The 25,406-nt window shown below is 50.4% G+C and overlaps 1 protein-coding gene across 3 annotated transcripts in view; it reads left to right on the top strand.

Moving 5' to 3' along the window:
- Positions 1–25,406, top strand: part of EXD3 (exonuclease 3'-5' domain containing 3) — a 251,128-nt gene that overhangs the window by 142,731 nt on the left and 82,991 nt on the right. The window contains exon 21 of one of the 3 annotated variants that reach the window (XM_031059250.1): positions 16,767–16,907. The exons of the other annotated variants lie outside the window; for them this stretch is intronic. Within the exon in view, the coding sequence (XP_030915110.1) occupies positions 16,767–16,778 (12 nt within the window). The 3' untranslated portion in view covers positions 16,779–16,907. Of the gene's footprint in view, positions 1–16,766; positions 16,908–25,406 lie in introns of those variants that run through there. 3 annotated transcript variants of the gene reach the window in all.

The raw sequence follows: 25,406 nt of genomic DNA, 5'->3' as shown, positions 1-25,406 counted from the left end.
CTTCCGGGTGGGGGGGGGCGCTGCCCAAATCCTCTCGGGGCCTCTCTCCCTCTGTCTCTCCTGGGGGGGCTGCCCACCGCCTCCTGGTGCCCCCACCACCCTTCCATCTTGAGGGGTCAGGCCTACCTCTGCCGGGCCACAGGCTTTCCCTCCCCGGCCCAGCTCGAAGCCGGGCAGGGGAGGCCTTGCCTCTTTGCTGGCCGGAAATCAAAGAGGGAGCCCAAGGGAGTGCTCTGCTTCTAACCCCTGTGTTCTCAGAGGCGCATCCACCCTCAGTGGCCAAGCCTGGTGTCAATTTAAAATCTGAACACCTATTGGCCTCTGGCCACTCCATTCCCAGAAAACCTGCTTCCTGTAAACCCACAACACCCATGCAATCCCACTCCCTGCCATGGCAGGGACACCCCTGTCCAGCCTGGCCTTGGGCACTGCCAGGGATCCAGGGGCAGCCACAGCTGCTCTGGGCACCCTGTGCCAGGGCCTGCCCACCCTGCCAGGGAACAATTCCTAATTCCCAATATCCCATCCAGCCCTGCCCTCTGGCAGTGGGAGCCATTCCCTGTGTCCTGTCCCTCCATCCCTTGTCCCCAGTCCCTCTCTAGCTCTCCTGGAGCCCCTTCAGGCCCTGCAAGGGGCTCTGAGGTCCTCTGTGGAGCTTTCTCCACGGTGAGCACCCCCAGCTCTCCCAGGCTGGCTCCAGAGCAGAGGGACTCTAGCACTGTGATAACTCAGTATCAGGCCAATGTTTTCCCAAGTCCCATTGAGAATCCTGCACAAAAACCGTTGCCCTGTGGTTGCAAATGACACTAACTCCTGCAATATGCTTTGTGGGGACTGCACAGCTCTGCAGCCATCCCTGGTCCACAGCAGTGCCAGCAGCAGACCTTTGTTCCTTCAGAGGAGGAATGTGGGATCTCCAGACATATTTGGAGCCTTCCTTGGAAGCACCATAGGCTGAGCTGCACCTACTTGGTTTCATGTAGAGTTTGCCAAATCTGTAATTGCTCAGCTGCATTTATCTGAAGACCCTTAGTCATTAAACTGTGTCACTTCCTATGGCATAGATCAGCCTGTATCTGTTATTTATGGTATTAATTGGAGGAGGTGTCTCCCTGTGCCAAAACTGTGTGTCCGTGGCTCCTGGTGAGATGTGGTGCAGGACTGTCTTCAGCACCTACTGCTGTAAAGGCATTTCCAGCTGGTGATGATAGTCAGCAACATCTGTGGGGTTCTCTGGCCTTTCCAGGAAGGAAGACCTTGTCCCCACAAGGTACATCTGGTCTGAATGAGTGGCTGGATAGAAGAGACCATTTTGTGTTTGTGCAAACCCTCTCATCCAAGGACTACACAGAAACAGGGACACAGAAACCGGGAGAGCCACAGCAGTATCCTGGTCAAAACAGAGACAGAAAGCCTTTAAATGAGTTTCTCAATTCATGCATTGTATCAGTCTTGATGAAGAGGATATTTTGCAGCTATTGTGATGAAATGCAGCTAAGCCCAAGGTAGGATCTGGCTGAGCTTAGAGAGAGAAATGGCAGTTGTAGGAGTTTTGGCAAAGGTGGAAAATGTAACATCCAGGGCGCACTCCTCGTGAGTCATTATCTTTTCTCTGGATAAGGGGATTTGGATGATTTACCTGTCCTAATTTAAGACACACAGTCTGAGTTGATCACCCTTTTATTCATGGAAGTGCTGGGACAGGATGCAGGTGAAAGTCTGGTTCTGTCTCATGCCCAAAAGCTTCTCTATTCCCATACCCAGCTCAGCTTTTCTCTTGATGATTTCTGGGAGAACTGCCCCTGCTGAGGCATTTTAGTGAAGTGGGAGAGGCTGATGTCTGAGATGAACACAGCCTGATTTATTTTTGTTACTGCACATTAAAAAGCTGTGGTTAAAGGTGTCCTGCAGCCAGGAAGGTGGTTCCACAGCCCTTGTCGCTTGCCTACTTGTCCATCCCTCACATTTGCAGCTCATGCCTGGGAAGGGGGCACATGGGCAGCCAGATGTTGAGATTGATCTGGCTGAAATGGAAGTTCCTATCCACAGCTGAATCAGTGCCTTGTAGCCACAAGGGATCTCAGGAACAAGATGTATCTCAGGTGTACTGATGGTATGGACTGTCCACCTCCAACAGCCATGTCCTGGCTGGGTGCCCTGCAGAGGTGTGGGTGGACCAGTAACCTCTGCAGCTGTTGGGGTTTTAATTTGACAGTCTAACTTCACAGACTTTAAAGAAGGGGAGATCACTGAGCTTGGTCCTGGCAGGAAGAAATGAGCTGGTGGTTGGAGAGAAGGAAGTTGGTGACAGAGGAGTCAGAGGAGGAATATGGTTCCCTACAAACAAGGTCATGTGAACGGTGACAGCATGGAGTGATCAATGTGCAAGGATAATAGGTCACTGGGGAGTCAGCCTGAAAGCTGAAGCCTCTCAAAATATCTGGAACATTGTGGAAAAGAAAGTTAAGAAGACATCAAGTAAAGCTAGACAACTCTTGCCCCCGGCCTGCCTCACTATCCTGCTTCCCTCAGCATGGCTTTGCACACTCCAGTCTGTGACTGTCCGAAGGAGTTGGGCACTCAGAAGTTGTTTGTGCTTCCCTCCGTGCAGTGCCCGGTGGTGAAGGGTTGAGCCTCAGCTCTCAGGAGCAAACCCACCCACAGGCAGGAGCAGCCTCCCTGGGCCTGGCCAGCTCCGGCTGCCCGCGGCTGTGGGGCCACTCCTCCCCCGAGCGGGGCCTTCCCTGGATCAGCCGCATTTACTGGCATTTACTGGCGGGCTCACATTACCCCAGTGAAAATAATCGGTTATGCAAAGTTACGCTGTTTAGATTGGGTTTCTTCTGTGTGGCCAGCGAGGTGTGAAAGTCAATCTGCGCCGCAAACCCTGTGGGCACTTTCTCCCTGCTGGCTGGATATGATAGCTCTGGGCTTGGGCTCGTAGGGGGAAAAGCTGGCCCTGGGCTTGGCTCAAAGGGACACAAACCACAGGTGGTTACAGTGGGACGGAGCTCCTGAGCTGCACAGGGCTCCAAAACCCAGCCTGGCAAAGCCAACGGGTCACCTGAGAGGAGGGTGTGAGGGCTGGCTCTGGGGAACCCTTCGGTCCCCTCGCCAGGCTGGCAAGGACAGGGCAGGGCTGCTGACAGAATAGGCTTGCAATGGTTTTATCATGGAAGACAGAATAATTAAAGTTGGAAAAGTCCTCCAAGATCAAATCCAACCATTCCCCCAACCATGTCCCCAAGTGGCACACTGATGCAGATCTTAAATCCCTCTAGGCTGGGCAGCCTGTTCCAGTGCCTGACCTTTCTGTCTGATCTCTAATCTGAAACTCCTCAGCACAACTCGAGGCTGTTATCAGTGCACTCCTGTTCCCAGGCCATCATCATGGTCCATGCAGAAACTGCAGAGTAATCAGTAAATCTTCAGCGTTAGAAGGACTTGCTGTCACAGAAGTCTTTCATGATATTCCTCTGATGCTTTTCCTTACGATCATCTTCTTTTTCACCCCCAAGGAATCACAGACTTGGAGTTTAAATGCAGAAAAGCTTCTGTGGACCAACAACCCCTCCTGCTCTCCTGCCTGCAGCCACGGTGTCCCTGTGATTCCTGCCCAGAGAGCCGCAGGCTCACTCCCAGTTTGAGCTTGGGGGAGGCTGTGGGGAGGCTGTGGGTGGCCGGGGCTCAGCTGGGGCCCTGAGCTGACACCCCAGTGTGCTGTGGATGTGTGGTCAGAGCAGTGGCACCTCACAGTCACTGCTCAGGGGCTTGCTGGCTGCTCCTTGGTGTTCATGAGCACTGGAGCATCCCAGGGTCCGTGAGGGAAGGTCCAAGGGCTGCTGGTTTGCCCAGGTTCTGCAGCCCCGATGGAATGGGAGAAACACAGAAAGGCAGCTCATGCATATTTAAATCAGTGCCAATTTATGCTGTCGCTGATCTGTGACTTACCGCAGTAACATTCATATTCAGCTTTAGTGCCAAAAGCAATACTCAGCTGCTTTCTTACTCCTTAATGAAAAATACTTCTTTAGGGCTTCTTTGAAGTCCCCACCCCTGAAAATCCCAGCTATATTGCCATCATTGTTACTGTTAACAGCGCCTGCCAGGCCCGGGAGCCTTTCCTGACGGATAGCTCCGCGGGGCTTTGTCCGGGGCTCCCATTCAGCGCCGCGCTACAGCCAGTTTGAAATGGCTAATGACGGGCCTCCCAGGGGACTGCTGCCAAGCTCTCAAAGACCTCCCAGGTTTGGAAGTGGCAGGGTGTCCTTTTCCTGGGGCCAGCCACAGAAGGAATGCACACACTCAGATTCTCCTACCTAAGCCGCATCAGTCAAGTTATTTTTTCAGTTGCAAAGAGTCATCCATGCGTACAGAGCCGGTTGCTTAGCAGGAGAGAGATAGCTGTGTCAGTAGAGGACATGGAATAAATAGAGGGAAACGGTTAGGTGGAAAGATCTCCACTAGTTTGAGGCATTATTGTGTTTTAACGTTGAAAATACTCTTTTGGAAAAACATGAAAGGCTTTGAAAACTTAAGCCAGGGTCTGTGTCAGAGACAGGACAAGATTCACCCGTCCCCAGGGTGCAGTGATGGTGCAGTGATGTTTATGGGTGCAATTAGGAGTGTGAATGGTCTCGGTGGGCCCAGCTCCTACAAGCCATTTGCAAAGGACAGCCAGAAGAACACTGGATGGTCCCTCAGGGTCTGTTGGAAATGGGACTGGGCTGTTTCTGCCAGGATTTCATGACAATTTTAAGTCGGTGCAGGCAGCCTGTGCAGCCGGATGGAGCCGGGCCTCTGCTTCCTGCCCCGTCCCTCTCTCACCCCCCTCGTCCCAGCACAAGTGCTCGTTTAACTGCAGGGCCACAGGATGAGGGAACTGATCCCAGCTGAAACGGGCCTGTCAAAACCAGATGGTAAATTTTATCCCAGCTCAGCTCCCCAGTCTGGCTCGCTCTGCAGCTGCCCAGATGTGCAGGGAGGGGAGGGGGCAGGAGGGCTATGTCTGCGCTGGGTCAGCACAGGCTTGTGCTGGCCTGGGCCAGCGAGCCCAGAGCTCAGGGCACTCTGGCCAGCCCCAGCCTTCGGTGCCCGGCCCGGCGTGGCCAATGCCTGCAGGGCTCTCCGGGAGCTCCCCTGCTCCAGCACTGCCTGCCCCTGGCTCAGGACATGAAGCCCCAGCCTTGGGGCTGGGGGATCAGCCCTACCCTGGTGATACCCATTCATTTTGGACCCTCCTGGCAGTTCAAAATCTGAGTAGCTGAAATTTGAGCTGCAGCTCAGAGTTAGGTGGGTGCTTATCCCTGTGTCCCGACACCCCAGCGTGTGGAGCAGCACGGAGCTCGTGCCCTTCGCTGCAGCTCTGCCGTGGTTGAGCACAGCTCACACTTTCCAAGGGTGCTTCTCCATTATTCTGAGTGAAAAGGGCTCTTCGTGCTTCACAAATGAATTTGCCACAGAATATGTAAGAATTGGTTCGTTGCTTGCACTTGTGCTGCCAAATGCAACTAAATCTTTCCTCCCACTAATGGAATCCAAATTAATATGTTTTCTTAATATGTTTTTTTTTAATTGAGGGGAAAGCTGCCCTCTCTGCAGGTGATACTGTGCCTTTAACTGGGCTGCTGCTGTATAAGCAGTTGAAGCTTCATTTAGCCTGAATGAAAAATTCGATGCATGGTGCTGAAGAGAGGAAACTGGTGGTGGATGATTTACTTGGAATGCCCTGCAGCAATAGGGTTATAAGTGAGGAGGGGAAACACCAAGAGCACTGAGATCTGAACCAGAGGAAATGCATGAAGCCTTGAAGTGACCTTATGCAAATTCCTAACGATGGCACTTAATTGAACTCATTTTTTCCAGAGGTTGTAAAGATCAAAATAACAATAGCCTTGAAATGCAAAGGTCTCTGGATAATGCACGTGAACGTATAGTTGCATACAGCCAAAAACTGCCCCGGGTGGGTGTGATCAGCCTCCCTGCCAGCAGGGTACCAGACCCAGACTTGCTCCGGAGCATCGAGGCTGCTCTGGGGGCAAAGTGATTCCTGGGGTTTCATCCTCTCTCCCACCCCGTGGGACACTGCCTCTGCAAAAATGTTTATTTAAAGCTCTGTGTTTCTGTGCTGGGCCCCAGGAACCCTGGGTGTCCTTGCAAGCCTGGGTGCCTGGAAGCCTGGCAGGCCCTGGGAAGCGAGTGGTGGTGGCTGGGGGAGCCACTTGTGAAATGAGCTGCTGTCCTCAGCCCAGCCCGTGGGGTCAGTGCTCCATCCCACACCCACAACAACCCTAGTGAGGAGAAGCAGAGCCACCCCCGGGGTCGCCAGTCGTGCCCTGCTTGTGGGGTTGGTTCCCAATGGGAAATAACGTGGGCATGTGTTCAGTGTGACAGTGTCAGAAACTGATCCAGACACTGTCAAGACCAAATTCCTGTGCTGTTCCTGGAGCTCAGATTATTTTCCTCTGTGCTTGCATTCAGCTCTAGGATTCATTCCCTGGATGGAGACTTTTCACAAGTGCAGTGTTAGAACAATGGGAAATGGCCTTAAGCTGAAGGAGGGCAGAGTTAGGTGGGATACAAGGAAGAAATTCTTCTCTGTGAGGGTGGGGAGGCCCTGGCACAGAGTGCCCAGAGAAGCTGTGGCTGTTCTGGATTCCCAGGCCAGGTTGGACGGGGTTTGGAGCAGCCTGGGACTGTGGAAGATGTCCCTGCCCGTGGCAAGGGGTGGGACCAGATGAGCTTTAAAGTCCTTTCCCACCCAAACCAGTCTGGGATTCTGTGATTCTCCTCCTTCATATTAATGCATACATGAGGAGGTATTGATCTGGGGAGAAAAAGCAAATTAGGCGCTGCTGTGAAAAATTCTCCTCCCTGAATCTGGTGCTTAAATTCTCTGAGCTCCTGTTTCCAAGGACTTGCAGAGTGAGGCACACACATGCACTTTTTGTCTGTGAAATACTGGCTGCCAAAGTCTTCTGAATTTCATTCAAAGTACCAGATTAATTGATTTATTTAGATTCGTAAGCAGCAGTAGAGAGCAGGAGGCTCTGACCCAGTGAATAATGGCGGATGTGGCTGTGAACAGCAGCTAATGAAGATGAAAAACTCCCCTGTCCGGAGGAATCCAAACACAGCCTTACAGATGAGGCTGCTGGCCCAAGTGCAGCTGTTTGTCTTTCCAGTAATCCGAAGCCGTTGCAGAGCCCTGAGAAGGGGAGGGGACAGTGACTGTGTGTGTAGCAGGGTCAGTCGTGTGTGCAGCTCCCCAGGCAGAGGTGAATCTGTGGCACAGCAGTGCCACCACGGCCGAGCCCCCGCGGGCACAGCGGGGCTCCCCGGCCCCATCAGCCCAAGCACAGCGAGACACTCAGCACCTTCCCTTTGGAGGGAAGCTGGAAAATCTTCTCTGTATTTAAAGTTCCCATGGCTGCAGTTTGAATTTGGCACACAGTTGGCCATGGGGTTATCTGAGGTCATGTACTCAAATAGTTGTAGATAAAACAAGGGCCTGTTTGGATTGGAAATCTCCAGAGGGCTTTTCCTCTGCGCGCGGGTAACAATATTGCAGAAGGATAGCAGCCAAAATAAAGACTCAGCTCCGTATGCAGTAGCTCAGAAAAGTAAAATGAGCAATGGAAAAAAAAAAGAAAAAAAAAAGTAAAAAAGAAGCCTGTTTTCATTACGTTATTTTCTGAACTTGCTGTTGGGATGGAGGAGTTCCAGCCAAGGAGAGGGAGTCCTGCAGTGAGGCACCATCCAGGACTGGGCTCGCCGTGCTGCTCTTCCAGGAAATTCCCTGTGGCTGCAGAAAGCCACCGCTGTCCGGCTGGGCTCACCTGCCCACGGGCTCACCTGAGGAGCCACCAAGGCAGGGCCCACACCGCAGAGCTGGCAGGGCATGGGGACACTGCCCAGGGCTGCCCCAGAACCTGCTCCTCTGCTCGAGAGTTTAGTTCCAAAGTCCTTCCCAGCTAGGGCAGTTAAAAGAGGGAGAAGTTAATGTGTTTTGGAAGTTAAAGAGGGAATAAGATTCTGTCAGGCTCTTCCACAGACCCCTGGGCTTTTATGGGAAACTTTCCTCATGGCTAAGGCGCACTGAGAGCACACTGGGACACGAGCTGTGAGTCTGTACCTTTCCAAGCTGCCATTGGGGAACAGCAGATGTGTGCAGTAACAGCAGCTCTGCTCCTTGCTCACTGCCTGCTCCAGCCAGCTTCAGCCTCCCTAGCCTGTTGTCAGGAAAATAATTGAAATGCAAAAGCAAAATGACAAGGTTGGGAAGGAAATTTGGCCTTTGGGAGCTTTCTGTCTTCCTTGGATGCCGTGGTGATGGATGCTGCTGTAAACACGTCGCCTAACGGGTAGTGAGGAAGGAAAGATGAGACAGGAATGAGGAGAAGAAACCAGAGGAGAACAGGTCGGAGCATGCTCAGGGCACCAGGGACAGAGAGCAGACCAGAACTTGTGAGCTGCCCACTCCATTGGGAGCTCTGGCATATGTATCTGGCAGGTCACACCTCCACATCCTGTGTCCTGCTCTCTGCTTCCCTGGATGGGGACAGTGGGGGCATTTCTGCCTGCACTGGGCATGCTGGTGGAGCACAGCTGGGCAGTTCTAGAAGTGCATTCCAGGTGGCACATTGGCAGTGCCACCTCTGGGCTGGGCCCTGGAGCTGTGCCACAGCAGGCAGGGTCACCCAGGCATTGCAGGGACCTGCTAAATGTCCTTTAGGGCTTTCCTCTGAGAGTGAAGAATGTACAAACCTCTTACCAATAGGAATTTTACTTTATGTGGATATTTTGGCGGTGTCTTGGACAGGAGGAACCCAGCTCCCACTAAGTTCAGTGGGATTTATGTATCCCTCTCCTCTGGGCAGCTGAGAATAATTCAGCCTCAGTCAACAAATCTTTATTTGCATTTTCATTAAAGTTCATCAAGGTGCTCACTGGAGATTTTCAGAGTTTGAAAAGCTGAATTTGTAGAATCCCAGACTGACTTGGGTTGGAACTGACCTTAAATCCCATCCAGTCCCACCCCCTGCCATGGCAGGGACACCTCCCACTGTCCCAGGCTGCTCCCAGCCCTGTCCAGCCTGGCCTTGGGCACTGCCAGGGATCCAGGGGCAGCCCCAGCTGCTCTGGGCACCCTGTGCCAGGGCCTCACCATGCTCAGAGAGAATTTCTTTCAAATATCAAACATAAATCTCTCCTCTTTCAGTTTAACACTGTCCCCCCTTGTTCTGCGGCTGTCTGCCAGTGTAAAAACTCTCTATTTTACAAGCCCCCTTTAGACACTGAAATGCCTCAATAAGGTCTCCTCAGAGCCTACTGTTCTCCAGGCTAAGCACCCCATCTCTCCCAGCCTGTCTCCATAACAGAGAGTCTCCAGCCCTCAGAACACCTCCAAAGCCTGCTCTGGACTGGTTCCAGCAGGTCCACATCTTTCTTGTGCTTGAATTTATCAATCAATTTATTGCTGTCTCCTGCCTGGATGAAAATAACTGGTAAATGCAGGTTTCTGATGGAGGTTCTGAGGTTTACATCTTCCCCATGCTGTTTCTGCTAGTATATGCTTCAAATGTATATTCACATTCTTTCTGTGAAGCCAGTTTGTTAGGAAGAAGGGAGTCATCAGAAGCTCATGTATTCATCAGGATTCATTTTTAGAAAGGAACAAGGCTCCATGCTTCTCTTTGGAGCCTTGGTCCTGCTTTTCTCCTTATAGGGAGTATTTTAATAAAGGGAACAACTATCGTTTTTCAGCTTTTGGAGACATGGAGTGCTGTTCCCAGAGAGCGTCTACTGCAGTCAGTGCTACCAAGGTTCTGTCTCTGTGCATGCCATGTTTCTACATTGTGCCTGTAACTGTGTCCTGTGGATGTGGTGTTTCCTGGTGTGTGCGCAGGTTGCTTTTAGTACTGATCTCATGACAGATTGATAATCATAGCTCTCCAGACTGCTTTGAGTTGGAAGGAATCTTAAATCCCATCCAGTGCCACCCCTGCCATGGCAGGGACACCTCCCACTGTCCCAGGCTGCTCCCAGCCCTGTCCAGCCTGACCTTGGGCACTGCCAGGGATCCAGGGGCAGCCCCAGCTGCTCTGGGCACCCTGTGCCAGGGCCTGCCCACCCTGCCAGGGAACAATTCCTAATTCCCAATATCCCATCCAGCCCTGCCCTCTGGCAGTGGGAGCCATTCCCTGTGTCCTGTCCCTCCATCCCTTGTCCCCAGTCCCTGTCCAGCTCTCCTGGAGCCCCTTCAGGCCCTGCCAGGGGCTCTGAGCTCTCCCTGGAGCTTCTCCTCTCCAGGTGAGCACCCCCAGCTCTCCCAGGCTGGCTCCAGAGCAGAGGGGCTCCAGCCCTGGAGCAGCTCCATGGCCTCCTCTGGACTCTGTCTGGCAGCTCCAGGTCCTTCCTGTGCTGGGACCCAGGGCTGGAGGCAGCTCTGCATGTGGGGTCTCACCCGAGCAGTGGGGCAGAACCACCTCCCCTGACCTGCTGCCCACACTTTGTATACTTTAGGTCTGTTATATTCCATGGAAAGCACTTCTGAGCTGCTGGGTTTCTATCTGAGTGCACATGGGAAAAAACAGAGTCCTTACTGACTAGAGAAAGGAAAATCAAGGAGGACTTGACACCTACACAGGTGCTTATGATGGCTCACAGACCTGTGCGAGATGGAATTTTCCCTCCTCGGAGGTTTGGGTGCAGGTAGCCTGGGGTGACAGTTGGAGAGGAGTGATTCTTGGCACTGTCCCTGGCTGTGGTCGGGCTGGGGTGCGATGTGTGCTGTCCAGTGGTGTCATAGTCAGGGTCACTTATCCCAGTGCCAGCTGGAAGGGGACAGACTGATGTGTCTGAAGCACTGGCAGGCACCAGCCATCCAGCCCAAAGCCAGCGAGGACAAGGCAGTTTGAAATGTTTAATTTTTTTGTAGACATGTGCCCTGACTCCCTGGGCTGTGCTGGGTGAGGCTTCGTGTCATCTCCTGCCCTGCCTGTGGTCCTGGAGCAGAAGCTTTGCTGCTGGGCTTGCTGTGCTGTCACACCACCCCTGCCTGTCTGGGGCTGTGTCACAGAACCTCCTCTGAGTGCAGCAGGATTGTTACTGTGGCTCAACAGCCGCTCAGGGCTCGACAGAAGTGCCAAGGACTGGTTTGCAGCACACGGGCAAAGCTGGGAGCACAAGGGAGACATTTGTCCCCTGAAAGCTCTGTGTGACTGGAGCCAACATACACATGTGGCAGTTTTATGATGGTGACATTTTGCATTATTTCCTCAGCAGTAGAGCAAAATTAATCAGAAATGCTTTGGAACAACAACTGGTTTATAGGGATCATAGCCCAAGTGCAAGAAGAGCTTTGTCATCAGGACAGCCTCAGAGCTAATTTGCTGAGACATTCAACTGCCTTTAAATCTCCACTGGAGAATTTTTTGCCTTTCTGGTTGTGGGTCACTTGTGCTAATTTGGCATTTTTAAAGCAATTTACATTTTTCTTTCAGCACAAACACTTATCCTCTCTAGTAATGAGAACGCTCCTGTGCTTGGTTTTGGGGGTGGTGGTGAAAGAATTTCAGCTCTGAAGGGAGGCAGCTGTTCCCCTTGGCTTGCCAGCGGCTTTCAGGCATTTGTTGAGCCTACAGAGGAAACACATTCTTAAAGTCTGTGTCAGGAACCCAGCTTGGAAGGCAGAGAAGCCATGTGAATTGTCAGGGTTGCTGTAAGACCTGTCACTTGTCCCAGCGCTGGGGGTGCTGCAGGGCATTCGTGGTGTGTGTCTGTGAAACTCTCACGGGACCTACAGTGCAACACATGGAACAGATTTTAATCTCACATTAGAGAGCTGAGTCAGAAGTGCTGAATGAAAAGGGAGAGTGGCCATGTGGTCATTAGGGCCTAGAGACAGACTCCTGCCATGGGCTCAGGCCCATGGGTTTGAGAGTAAACTGGCCAAGAAATGAGCTGAGAGCAGAGATACAAGTAAGACCTGTGAGATACAAGTAAGGCTATTCCTAAAATAATTCAATAGTAAGTGCATGGAGCAAACCTCTGATCCTACCCTGTCCTGTCCCCTGCAGAACTGGAGGGACAGTGACACAATTGTGCCTGAGCAGCTCGCTGCTGCTGGCAGAAGTGGTTTAGGCTGGAGCTCAGGGCAAGGTTCTTCCCCCAGAGGGTGCTGGCACTGCCCAGGCTGCCCAGGGAATGGGCACGGCCCCGAGGCTGCCAGAGCTCCAGGAGCCTTTGGGCAGCGCTGCCAGGGATGGACAGGGTGGGGTTGTGGGGGGGCTGGGCAGGGACAGGGGCTGGGCTGGGGGATCCCTGTGGGCCCCTTCAGCTCAGGAGGTTCTGTGATTCTGTGGTGAGTTTGAAGGCTCTGGAGAAGCATTTCTTGGTGAGATGAGAAGTTTGAAAATTAAAGAGGGAATAAGCTTTGGATAAGGATGATTTATTGTTGTGGAATACAAGGTGCCAGGGCCTGCTGGAAGAGGACAGTGGCCCATGAGGAGACTCTAAAGCCCATGACAGCTCTTGCAGAAGCCAAATGCAACACAGGGGCTGGAGCAGAAGTGTCAGAGGGAAACCAGGCCCTGCTGACCCAGCCTCCCTCTGAAGGGTCCAGGAGGTGTCACAATGTGGATGAGAGGGAAAAGAGGGATAGCTGTGGGAAAAGGAGACGGTGGGCTGAACCTGTGAATTTAATAGACTTTGCAGATTCCCACTTCTGTGCCAGCAAGCCTTGAATTCAGGCTTAGAGTTAAAAATGTCATTCAGATCAGCCCTTCAAGCCTAGGTAACATTTTTTTCCAAATCATAAGAGTGTCAACCAGCTACTTCCCAGAAGAAGGAGACCTCCAAACAGGAGATTGTTTGTGTGTTAAAAGGTTTCTCAGGAACCTGGTTCCCTCTTTAGGGATTTAAGCCTCTGCTTTGAAGTTCTATCTCCAGCTGGAAGCTCACACAAACCTTTAGGCCAAGAGCATTTTTTTCCCTAAAATATTTGATATCAGTGCTTTGGTACAAGTCTCTTATTTGTGTGTGGGTTTCTGCTTTGTGACTCATCTTTCTTGGCAGGAGACAGCCAGCCAGTGTCAAATTGGATTACTGAATGAGGGAAAAATCCATATTCCCTGGTAAGATACTTGGGGACCTCAAAGTCCTGCCTTGAGATAAATGCTCATCATCAGGTGGGGAAATGGGATTATTTTGCATCACTCTTCTGTGAGCGTGGAAACTCTCCTCCAAACCCTGATGGATCACGTGGAAATACAGAGCAGAATCATTTGTCTTTTTGGGACCAGGGACCCACTGAAGTCAGTAGTGTTTTTTGCTGTGCTTGGAGCAGTCATATCAATGTATCTATTTCTCCTTCTCTTAACGCATGCCTGGAGGAGACGCAGGAGAAACGAGTGGCCTTCAGACAAGTTCCACACAGATCCTGTGCTCCAGTGACTACTGGAGGCACATGCTGGTGGTGCCATCCTGCCCAGGACACACTCCCCATCTCCCTCCTCGCTCCTGGAAGACATTAAGGCAATTCATGTGTGACCTGAAATAAAACATGCTCTTGTTAGCAGCCCCACAGTCTGGGACTGATGCTGGAGAGCTGCATCCTCCTTCCAGGGCTGCATGGTGAAGGCTTCCAGAAAGCACCTCCATGGAGGAAAGTCTCATCTCCTGGGCTCTCCCCCAGGCACTGTCCAAGCATCTTTGTGTAGCCCTTCCCCATTGCTGTTTTCCCATGGCAAGAAGTGCCTAGTTCAGAAAGCATCAGCCCCCAAGCCCTTTGATCTTGTCTTTCTCAAGAGAAAAAAGATTAAAAAGAGACAAGAAGTTAAGGATTTGTGAGGGGGAACGGAACATGAATAGCAAATTCTGCTGCGGAGGTCACCTCCCCCCCCAGCGTTCTTCCTGTGTGATCGGGAGGAGGGAAGGGTGTGGAGCGGGCTGTGGGGGATCCAGGGAGGAAGGGAGTAAACTGGGGGCAGAGGAGTGGGGGTGGAGTGGTGAAGCCCTTCAAAAGGAACAATGCTGCCAGCGCTGGCATTGTCAGGCGGCCCTTTACAGAGGGCCATGAATACAGGTTATAAATTCTTTGGCCATTGAGAGAGCTCTCCAAACCTGACTCCATCCTGCACTAAACCAGGCCTGAGCCCTATCAGTTGCATAGCAATGAATTCATTTACATCTGGATAGTTAATCTCCAATTCACTTGACAGTTTATCTCCTCTTGGAAGAGCAGCAGTGCCTGCTGTATTGTGTTAGAGCCAGTCGAGGCTCATCAGCCAGGCCAGCACCTCTGGTTTGTGCTCAGCAAAGATAAGCAGGGTGGGTATTGATATGAAACATGAAATTATTGCCCCAAGCTGCTTGATTCTGGTATCCTTTCACTCAGCATCCTCCTCACCCTCACCCTTTGGCTCTCCAGGGTTGAAATGCCATGTCCTTCCCTCTGACAGTCTCAGTACAACTGGAGTGTGACTTTTCTGATGTGACTGGCATTAGATGGACAATTGACAATCCAGAATTATTTAGTTTGTTCTTGTTTACTGCAGTCTCCTTCTTCTGCAATGATTTTTTACCTCTGAATATTTTCATAGAATCATTACTGTAGGAAAAGAGCTCTGAGATCATAGAGTCCAACTGTTCCCCCAGCACTGTCAAGCTCAGCACTAAACCATGTCCCCAAGTGCCACATCTGCACATTTTCTGAGCACTGCCAGGGACAGTGATCCCACCACTTCCCTGCACAGATCCCCCGAGAGCAATCAATGCTCTGGTTCAGCATGGCTTAGCAGGGCAGCTCCCCAGAGAGCTGTGAGCAGCCTGGGATGTCCTGCAAGGGTGGGAGAGACATCATTCACCCAAATTCCCAGTGGGGCAGGGGAGCTGACTTGTGAGCCAAGGCTTTTTGGGTAGCACTAATTCAACCACTCATGCCTGGAGAAGTGCTGTGGTACTGCACATCCAAAGGGGCAGTGATGAGGAGAGGGAGCCCGATGCTGCTGGCCTGTGTGGGCATGCAGAGGTGAGCACAGGGCCTGATTTGGCAAATCAACTCACTTTCTGTTTCTGTTAGGAAAATGGATCAGGAAAGAAAACCTTGAGGGTCAGGGGACGAAGTTAAGCGTGAGAATTCCTTGATTTATTCATGGTTTTAAGTCTCCAATTTTAATTTCCTGCATTCAGTATTTGTATGTATTTGATGTGGTTTGGACATGATCTGGAGAAGGGCCACTCTAATTAAATATCCCTCTTCTTTTATCTGGAGTGGCTACAAATCTTTAACTGGGCCTTTTGTTTCCTCAAATACACAGTGCACTCTGCTCTGGTCATGAGAGCCATGGCTGAAAGGTTTTGCGTGGTTAACACCAAACAGTTAAAAATGGTGAGGCAAAATAAAAAATTATGGGAATTTAAAATCTAATACTGAGTTGAGGCAAAGCAACTTTGTCTTTTACTTTTAGTACTAAACAATCTTTCATTTGCGGACAGCCAGGAAAAGACAGAACTGGTTTCTTTTCCCATGAAAGCTCAGAGTTTCCCTGAGTCCCAGCAGTATGGGAGCTGAAACTGGAAGTGGAGCTCCAAAGACAGGGAGCAGCCCAATCTGCTGAGCTGTTCCTGCTCTTCTCTCCTTCTCACCTTGCCTCTCCATGGGAGGAGCTAGAGCCAGGAGGTCACAGAAGTTTTTCAGTGAACAGCAGCATCAGGCTGTGGGAGCAGTCTGCCCCCAGCAGCACTGGGACTGGATTTCCTGTCTGTGACATGTAACTGGAATCAGTTTAAATATGGAAGATATGGCTCAGCAATGTGGCCATCACCAGCTGATCTTTCTTCAGCATGAGGCTCCAGCCTGTGCTGGGTCTGCGTGGATGATGCCAACTGGGTGTATCCTTGAGTTACTTTTGCTTCCTTTCCACATTATCCCTACGAAACCAGTGAGCACCCAGCAAAGGAGGGGCCTACCCCAGCCTGCAGGAGTCAGTCCTGCATTCCTGGGGAATGCTGCTGGTAGCAGGGCAGTGGCAATATGCAGAGTGAACCACAAGCACAGGGCAAAAAGGCAGATAAATTCCCCATGGAATTGTAAGCACAAGGATGAAGTCAGAAGGGAGAGTGTAAGGAGTCAGGTCTAGCCAGCAAGCTGCAGAGTCCTGACCTTCCTGAGAAGGTCAGAAGACAAAAGTGCTTCTCTGACAGTAAGAGGCCATGCAATGTCACGATATGATGGACCAGAAGTGAAACTGCCCCAGCTTGTCCCGATTTTCCCAGTCATTCCCTGCTGTACCTGGCCTGACAGTGCCATGGGGCTGCTGCAGCTGGGTTATGTTTCCCCTTGGAGTTGCAGGAGTCCCCTGAAAGGTTTAAGTTGTTGCTGTTAGCAGCCTTTGGCATTTATTTTTGTCTGCTTCATCTGAGATCTGCCTTTTCAGCTGCAGAAGGGAAGAGTTTGGGGCTGGCTGTTCCTGGGGAGCGGCACACTGAGAAATCCTGTGATTAATCATTGGGACAGCCCAGGTACCAGCATGGTGCATCCTCCCACCACTGGGAATTTAATGGCACTTCGGGGTGTGACAGCAGAGTAAGGACTGATGTGATTAACCTGAAAATCTGTGGGGAGATGCTGTGTTTGGTAAATAAATTAAAGGATCTGAAAAAGCAACATCCTGTTTCAAATCATGAAAAAGACTTCTTCCTACAGAACCGAGAAAGGGTTGTGGGTTTTTACGTTTCTTCTGTGTGCTTTTTTTTGTGCTTAGGTGGAAGAGTGAGGAATCATTCCTTCCCATGGAGTTCACCCCCCACTCTGCCTTCACAACTCCGTGTCAAAATGTTTAAAGGCCTTTTTATTGTTCCTTGGTGTAGAAACAAATTTCTGTTTCTTGTGTCAGTGCCTGGTGACCCCCAGCCATCTCTCCACAGGAAATCTATCTTCCTTATCTGCTCTGTGGTTTTTGGTCTTAAAATAACCTAACATGACTTGATTTGATTTTACACTTGTGCATATGTTTAAATGAAAATAAATTAGAATAAATAGCATTAATATAAATATTATGGTTAAGATTGAAACCAAACAAAACTGGGATATTCAAAACTGTATTTTCCATGGATGCTGGTGAAAGCCCTTTCTGCCTCATTTCATGGCAGCCTGGGAAGCCCACAGGGAAGTCTGAGCCATGGGATGCAGGTGGGACAGGGTGGGATTCATTTTGCACATTTGACATTTGTTCATTTGAAATTTCAATCATAACATATTAGTTGTTTGCAGCTACATTCCTTGTGGGTTTTTTGGGGTTTTGTTTTGTTTTGTTTTGTTTTTTAATCAAAAAGCAAAGTTACTTTATGTCTTCTGCTGCATGGAAGCTGGCACAGAGGAGGGTTGGAGTGCACAGGGAGTTTGTATCAGCATGGCCAACAGAGCTGGCTTTGGTTATGAATTTTAGACTCCCAGGCTGGTTTGGGTCATCAGAGGCCTTAAAGCCCATCCAGTGCCACCCCAGCCATGGCAGGGACACCTCCCACTGTCCCAGGTGCTCCCAGCCCTGTCCAGCCTGCCCTTGGGCACTGCCAGGGATCCAGGGGCAGCCCCAGCTGCTCTGGGCACCCTGTGCCAGGGCCTGCCCACCCTGCCAGGGAACAATTCCTAATTCCCAATCTCCCATCCAGCCCTGCCCTCTGGCAGTGGGAGCCATTCCCTGTGTCCTGTCCCTCCATCCCTTGTCCCCAGTCCCTCTCCAGCTCTCCTGGAGCCCCTTCAGGCCCTGGCAGGGGCTCTGAGCTCTCCCTGGAGCTTCTCCTCTCCAGGTGAGCACCCCCAGCTCTCCCAGCCTGGCTCCAGAGCAGAGGCTCCAGCCTTTGGAGCATCCCTGTGGCCTCCTCTGGACTCACTCCAACAGTTCCACATCTTTCCTGTGCTGGGCCCCAGGGCTGGGGCAGCTCTGCAGGTGGGGTCTCACCTGACTGGGCAGAGGGACAGAGTCCCCCTCCCCTGCTGGGATTAGCCCAGGGTAGGGGGTTTCTGGGTCCCTCTGTGTGTGGCCGAGGAATGTGGAGCTTTTCATCCAGCCAGCCATTTCCCTGGGCCTGTGCAGGAATTGGTGCCTCAAAGGTTTGGAATTTCCACCTGCACCCGGAAAATGTCTTAGTGAGCTGCTGCTGCTCACATCCTCATGCTCAGCCATCTGCAAACCAGCCCTGTGGGCTGCAGTTAATGCTCATGTTTGGGTGGGTGTTGGTCCTCGTCTGAGTTTCGGAATTGCTGCTGGATGCACTCCTGGAAAACCCTGGGACATGTGGGATTGGGCTTGAGCCGGGCTGGGGGCAGAAGTTCTCCTTGCTGCTGCCTCCCTCGCAGAGGCAGCGACTTTCTGAGTGTCTCTTATCTTCCATGACAAAAGCCAGATGAGGGATTGCTGCTACTTATACCATCGAACTTTCCTAAAGAAATTCTCCCCTGGGTTAAGAACAAGCATGACAAATCCCAACCCAAAGGAATGGAGGCGGGGAATGGGAACTTATAAGCCATGAAAAACAAGAGCTTTAAATGGAAAAGGGCTTCACACCATAACACTTGGCAGTCAGCCTTTCACGCTTCAACCTGCACAGCCAGTGCAGCCAAGAGAAAATGGGGGCGAGTTTGTGTCTTCAGGAACTGCAGCAGAGACCCCTTGGCTGGTGCCAGGCACAGCCCTGACTGCAGGATGGCAGCTTCAGTGAGAGACCATAACAAACCAGCTCCTCTGTGCTGTGGGCAGAGAGCACCAGCCCTGATGGGAATTAACCTCTCAGGCATTTTTGGGGAGCATTGGAGGCTGGTAAAGAGCAGCACTTCATTTGAGAGTCTTCAGACCCTAGCAGGACTGAGAAAAGTTCTTGGCTGCTTTTTCATAGAATCTCAAAACTGGTTTGGTTTGGAAGGGACCTTAAAGATTGTCTGGTTCCGCCCTCGGCCATGGGCAGGGACACCTTCCACCTGGCCATGTTGCTCCAAGCCCCTGGACTCCATTCGCATGGCCTTGCTGCTGGTCAGGGGGTGTCGTTACCCCACAAAGCCCCTGGTTCACCCCAAGCTCCCTACAAGACTGATATTTCTGTGTTTTCAGAGACTGGGGGGACACAGGGCTCAAACCCCTGAGGCAGAGGGAGATGACCCCCAGGAGAGGCTGTGGGGGCCGCTGTGCCAGGACTGAAATGCTGGATGGAGGATGCTGCAGGAGGGTGTGTGGGGGGGAAGATCCCCATGCAGTCTGGGAAGGATTAAGGAGAGGGTCTGTGGGCCAGGGATGAGAACACTACCTGTGACCTGTTCCCAGCCTGCCAAAAGTAGGGGCTAGAGGCAGTATCAGAACCTCAGAGGAATATATTTTTTAAAGTATTTTCTTCTTGAACTAGTGCAAAAAACAAAGAGCTTGTTTCAGTGCTCGCCTCCTCTTTCAAGCTGGATGGGATCCTGGATTTTTTAAAAGAAAACAAAGCGTATTTCAAATACAGGCTCTCTTGTAGTCTTTTTTTTTTTCTTCCAGTTGCTTTCTGTTTGCTGACAGAGATTTTGGGGCCCTGGGGAAGATGCATCTGCCAGTGATGATCTCGGCTCTCCATGGATCCGGGCCCTGTGTCAGGGAGCTCTGCCCTGCTCACTGCTTCTTCCCAAGCAAGAGTGGGCTGAGCCCTGCAGCAGGTCCTGGTAGTTCTTTCCCAGGATGATATCATTGGACCAGTGCAGGGACAAGGGTTTCAGGTTGTCTTTACAAGCCCTAATCTGCTGTCCCAGAATCCTCCTATGGCAGTTCCAGGTGCTCTGGGATGTGATGCTGTGTTCGGTTCAGGCCTCACACAGTTCCCGACAGTGGTGGACTCCCATCTGTGCCTCCTTTTGACTGCTTGGCTGGAATATCTCACTTTTACTACTGGAGAAACCAAGGCAGTGAGCTATCCTTCTCATATACTGTGAAAACACTGGTGGCAGAGACCCAGCTTCCAGAGACAGACCCCCAGGACATGGGGGCTGAGGGACACGTCAGAGCCCTGCTCTGGTGTCAGCTTGACATTAACCTCCAGACAAGGAGCCTGACAACCAGCAGGAGCCAGGCCCTTCACTGTGCCCTCCTGTGCCTTATCAGAGGGAAATAAATCCTGTCTGATTGGTTTTTTTAAATGAGAATTCTCAGCAGATAAATGAACTGCCTGCACAGTGATAATGGGCTGTTTGGGAAGTGAGTCTGCAGAGTGTATGTGCAGCTGGAAGTCATCAAAACCATCTTATCCCATGGAGTCTCCTGTGCTGAACTTGTGTTTACAAAATCAGACAGGAAAAGGAATTTTTCAATGGGTATTTTCTGATAATTTTTTCAGCCCAGCAGAAGTGTAAGTGAGGGCCTGTCTGCACAGAACCATTGTATCTCTGCTGGGTGCTGGCTTCACCTCCTCCTCTCCATCCCTCTTGACCGATTTTGAAACATCCCGCTCCAGTCTAAATCCACATGTTGAGGTTTGATGGACACTGAATGCCATGGCCAGTGGTTCTACAGGAATATCAGTGAGGGGGCCAGCTGATGCCCAGAGATGAGCCCACCCCTCCTGCCCGTGTCCCTGCTGTGGCCCCATGGTGTGCAAAGACACCAACCCTTACACCACACAGACCTACTCTGATGTGGAAGCATTGCCAGTTTTACCTACTAATTTTTTTTTTTTTGCTTATTTTAACAAGTTCTCCTAAATAATCCTGACATTTAGTCACTAGTTATAAGCTGGGCAGGAACAACCTTTCAGAGGATGGTCATAAATACTCAGTCATAGTTCACCACACTTTTGTTTTCCCTGATAGTCGCCTCTCCATCCTTTTCTATGATCTTCTCATCCATAAAAATCCCTTTGTATGGTCTCTGCTAAAAATCAGGGCTGGATAATTGGCCAATTTCCTGCACTCTGGCAATTCTGTGGATTCATTGTGCTCATGCTTATCTTCCTCCCCATATGCCGAGGCCGTCTCTCCCAGTGCAGTGTGGGGCCAGATCCAGCCATGGCTGTGGCTCAGCTCCAGAAAGGCACCATGCAAAAGTTTGGAGTGTGGTGTTCTGAGATCCTGCCATAAGAATCACCTCTGCAGCAGGCAGGGAAACATGGGCTTTGCTGAGGGCTGTGAGCCCTGCTTGGGGGGAACCATTAGATAAAACCCCTCGAGGTGATTTGGTTCAAATTACTGGGTCCAGCGTTAGGTAACCATTGAAAAAATGCAAATAGACCTTGAAGCCCAATCTCACGATTGTCTCTGTGTGTGAAATGTCTTGGCACCTCACATCTCCTCTCTGAAAAGCTGGTATTTTTAGATTTATGACATTATTTTTGTTGCTGGAAGCCTTAAAACTGTTCTGGCATGAACCCAAGCTATTCTGCTATCTTCAAAAATGAAGTCTTAAATGAGAACTGAAATTCATTCAAGTGTATTTGAATTACAGTAGAGCAGAGCACTTCAGCATGGACATGAAAAGAAGGCTGCAAGGAAGGGGAGCAAGACTGAGCGCGGGTCAGAAACTGGAGCTTTTCAGAGTTACCCCTCTCCAGAGCTGCGCCCTGGACAAACCAGCTTTGCATGTGAAACCATCCCTGTCCAGATGTGAAACGCAGCTGAAATGTAAACTTCTCAGAAGCCTTCACGGGTGGTTTGCATCTGTATCTGTGTCTGATTAGCCAGAGTTGTGCAATGACAGCGGGTTCTGCTGCCAGTTCTTCCCTCCTTACCTTGACCCGTGGTTTCACTCTTTCATGCCTTGTTTTGTCAGACCAGCCTCCTCTGGGCAAAGCAAGTTCAGCCCTGCTTTGTGGGCCTCCAGAAAGACAGACAGCTTTGCCTGACTGATGGTTCTGATTGCTGGGGACAGTTGTGGCACAGACACAGCCAGACAGCTCACCTGGAGCAGGGCTGGAGGTGGGCATGAGCCCCGGCTTTCTCTAATAGGATTTTCACAATGATTTGCTTCCTCTGTCATGTTGTTTCAAATTCCTCTCAAGCCATACTTTTCACAGTCTGGATTTTCTCTCATGAATTTCTCAAGGGGCTATCTGGAGGGGAAACTACTTCTCACCATAACAAACAACCAAAGCCTTCATCATTAAAAAATAAAGCACTAACATGGCCCTACAATAGACCCCTTTGTCAAGTCACATCTGTTTAGATCACCAGAAATTATAAGCCTTTACTTTTGAAAGTAACTTTCTTTTATCAAAATAGGAAAGAGAACTGCAAAACATTCAGGAAAAATCTGCATGAAAGTGCAGGCATGTGGCAGTAGTACTCTGTGTCACACAGAAACTCCAAATTGTCTGTGTATACAAATACTGGATTTAAGCTCTTTTCACTGGAGGAACAGCCAAGTCCATAGCATGGGTCACTGCTGTGCTTGTGTAAGACCAGTGTGAAAAAGAATCTGGCCTTATGGACAGAAAAATCTGATTTCAGGGCTTATGTAGTTTAGCCCCAAAGTTTAATATCTGTCTCCCAGAAACTACCAGTGATTGCTAATGGTAGAGCAAGGGGATTCATGTGGGGAATGATGGAAAATACGGTGTGAATTGTGAATCATATGAATTAAACAATCCACAGACATCTGTCCCCAAGTAATACCAGTGCCTGCCCACCCAGGGAAGCTCCAAGTGCTGCTGCACCAGGATAGGCCAGTGCACTATTCCCAGAGGCTTGCAGGTGGGAGTGCTGATGCTGCAGCAGGAAGAGCTGCCCCAAACCCACCACAGGAGGCCCTGCCCTCTCTTGGCCAGTGATTTTCTCTCTCCCTTTCAAATGCCTTTCTGCAGGCCAGAACCTGGGAACCACCATCACGACAACATCTGATCTCCATCCTTGGCACTGGCTCAGCTCCAACCTCTCTTTGGGAATGGCCCACCTTCCTCTGAAACGAGGGTGAGATTAGGCAGGGCACCCGGCCTTAGGACAGTGGGTGTAAGTCAGCTCTCACTGGAAAACAAAGCTTTTCTGGTTGCTTTTGAAAATTCAAAGCATTTGTGCTGAATTCATTGAGTTTGAATTCCAGTAGGGCTCTGGAGCAGGGCTGTGGGGACAGCCCAGGGGCACTGAGGTTTGGGGCATGCAGTTGAGCTCAGTGTGAGCTGTGGTACTTGGGAAGGTGAGACACGTGGAGTTCTTAAGACAGGTATTTTGTGAAAAATCCTGCCCAGTGCCTGTGGTTATGTCAGGCTCACTGCTGGCCACAGCCAGGCAAGGGCCAGACCTGCTGCTTTCCACTGAGCCAGCTGGGACAAACTGAGCTCATCCTGTGTCACTGACAGCTCTCCAACTGCCTTTGCTGCGTCATCACTGAGAGTTTCACTGGCAGTGGCCAAAAGGTCCCCAGGCCTTTGTCTGACCCAGAGCTGGAAATACACTCCGAATTCCCCTGTACTCACCTGAAGACCCAGTGCTTGTGTTAGGTGCTTTCCCTAGATAAAAGAAGGTAAAAAAGGAAGTAAATTTGTCTTGATGGAATATTTTTCCCTCTTAGAAAGTCTTTCACATCCTTTTTAGGGGTACCAGCAGTGGTGATGATTTACAGATCATTCCTGCACACCCCATAAAGGGAGTGGTTGTAGAAATTCCTCTAATTACATTTAATTGGTTTTGAAATTAAACGGTCTGTAATTTCAGTGAGTGGCTCTGTGAAGGACTGCTGGCTGAGAAGGAGGAACAGTTTGCTGGAACGAGCTATATACATGGAAGTAATGCTGGCAATAGTAGCTTTAAGAATTAAGATACTAGAATTAGTTAGGCCAGCTTAGGTCAGTGTGTGCAGAGAGTTTCCCGTTTAACTCCCATGCTGCAGGTACTGTGTTCTGACAGCTCTTCCATTTAGCATCCAGAGGGGAGAATGCTGGACAGAGTGTACTAAGGAGAGGCTGGAAGACACCAATCCTCTGAGTGATACAAAGCTGCTTCTTGCCTGTCCTTTCCCCAAGCATTTGATTCTGTTAAGTGGTTTAATTCATTCATAAATGCTCTCTGGACTGCACAGTTGTGCCAAATATGCAACTGTCTGGGTAAGGGTGTACAAACAAGGTGTGCCTGATTCCTGCAGGGAGTTACCGTGGCAAGTGCAAACACGCACTGGGAATGTGAATCCACGCATGAACAGACACCCGATTAGCAAAGAATTTCTGAATGCAGAGACCTGATTTGAGCAACAAGTCATGGCATCTGTCCATGTAAATGATATATGCCATTGCACACACATTTTGAAACTCTGTTTCTAAGGAATATAGGTATTTCTATGTATTAGACAACAAAGTTTCTCTGTGTTCCCCCTTTTTAACCATAGTGATGAGGTCACTGGAAAAAGAGTGACCGACTGTTCATTCCCCTTCCTCATTCTGAGTGCCGTGTGTCACACGTCAGGCAGTGCTTGATTCCAAGCTTGCACATCCAGGGAAAGCAAGAGCCAGCGATGAAGGGGACAGAATAAGGGAACTCACAACCTCTGGAGCCATCTCTTACATGCCAGGAAACATACAGCTCCTTGAGCTCCAGGAGCCTCCAGCCCAAAGGGATGGAGTGTACGTTTGGGAAGGACATTTGTTCCTGTTTGTGACACCCAGCCTGTGACCAGCAGCAACAGGGTACAGCCTAAAAGGATGAACTGCTGAAGGCTATGTGAGAGCTGTCTGACAGTGTTTTGTGCTCACCTCATCAGCCAGGGCTCTGACCCACAGCATTTCAGATCATACCAGAACATGCATCTTTCTTCATACTCTTCCCTTTCAGACAGGAAGAAAGAAACCAAAGGCTGTTGACCTCTGTGGGCCTCCAGAACCTGAGCCCATGCTCACAGCCAGCCTTGAGCTGTCTGGCTTCAAACCCTTATCACAGGGGGGTGTCCCTTCCACCCCCCACAGCACCAGCACTTACCGCTTTCAGTTGCAGCTTAAAATGTCTATGAAGCCCCAGTGGCCCCAGAAGTCACAAGGATGGATGGTCCAAGGCCATGGAAAGCCCAGTCCTTGCCATGCCTTTCCCATTCCACTGTTATTCCAGTCCCCAAGTAATTGCATTAGTGCTGTCTGTGCTCTTCTCTAGCAGGAGTCACCTTTTCAGTTCATACTGTGCTTTTCTGAAGAGGAAATGCTGTTGCTTTTTTTGGAGCTTTGAAAGACTCTTTATTTTTCAAAACCACTTCTAGAAACATATCTTAGAAGGTGGTGTGTGCTGAGCAGGTGCCCACTCACTGCTGAAGCAATGAGAAAAAGGCAAACTTCATTTAGCTACTTAAGGCATGCAAAGAAAAGCTTTTAAAAAATAAAAAGACAAATAATTTGTCTTTTTGCAGCGTTGCATGCAACACAAACAATTCACTGGAATGTTTTACCACAGCAGCCAACAAACTGCTGTGTCAGCAGGA

This window comes from Geospiza fortis, unplaced genomic scaffold, assembly GCF_000277835.1.
Source record: "Geospiza fortis unplaced genomic scaffold, GeoFor_1.0 scaffold85, whole genome shotgun sequence".
Lineage (NCBI taxonomy): Eukaryota > Metazoa > Chordata > Aves > Passeriformes > Thraupidae > Geospiza > Geospiza fortis.
Note: the sequence above shows the minus strand (reverse complement) of the source record. Positions and strands in the feature narration are given on the sequence as shown.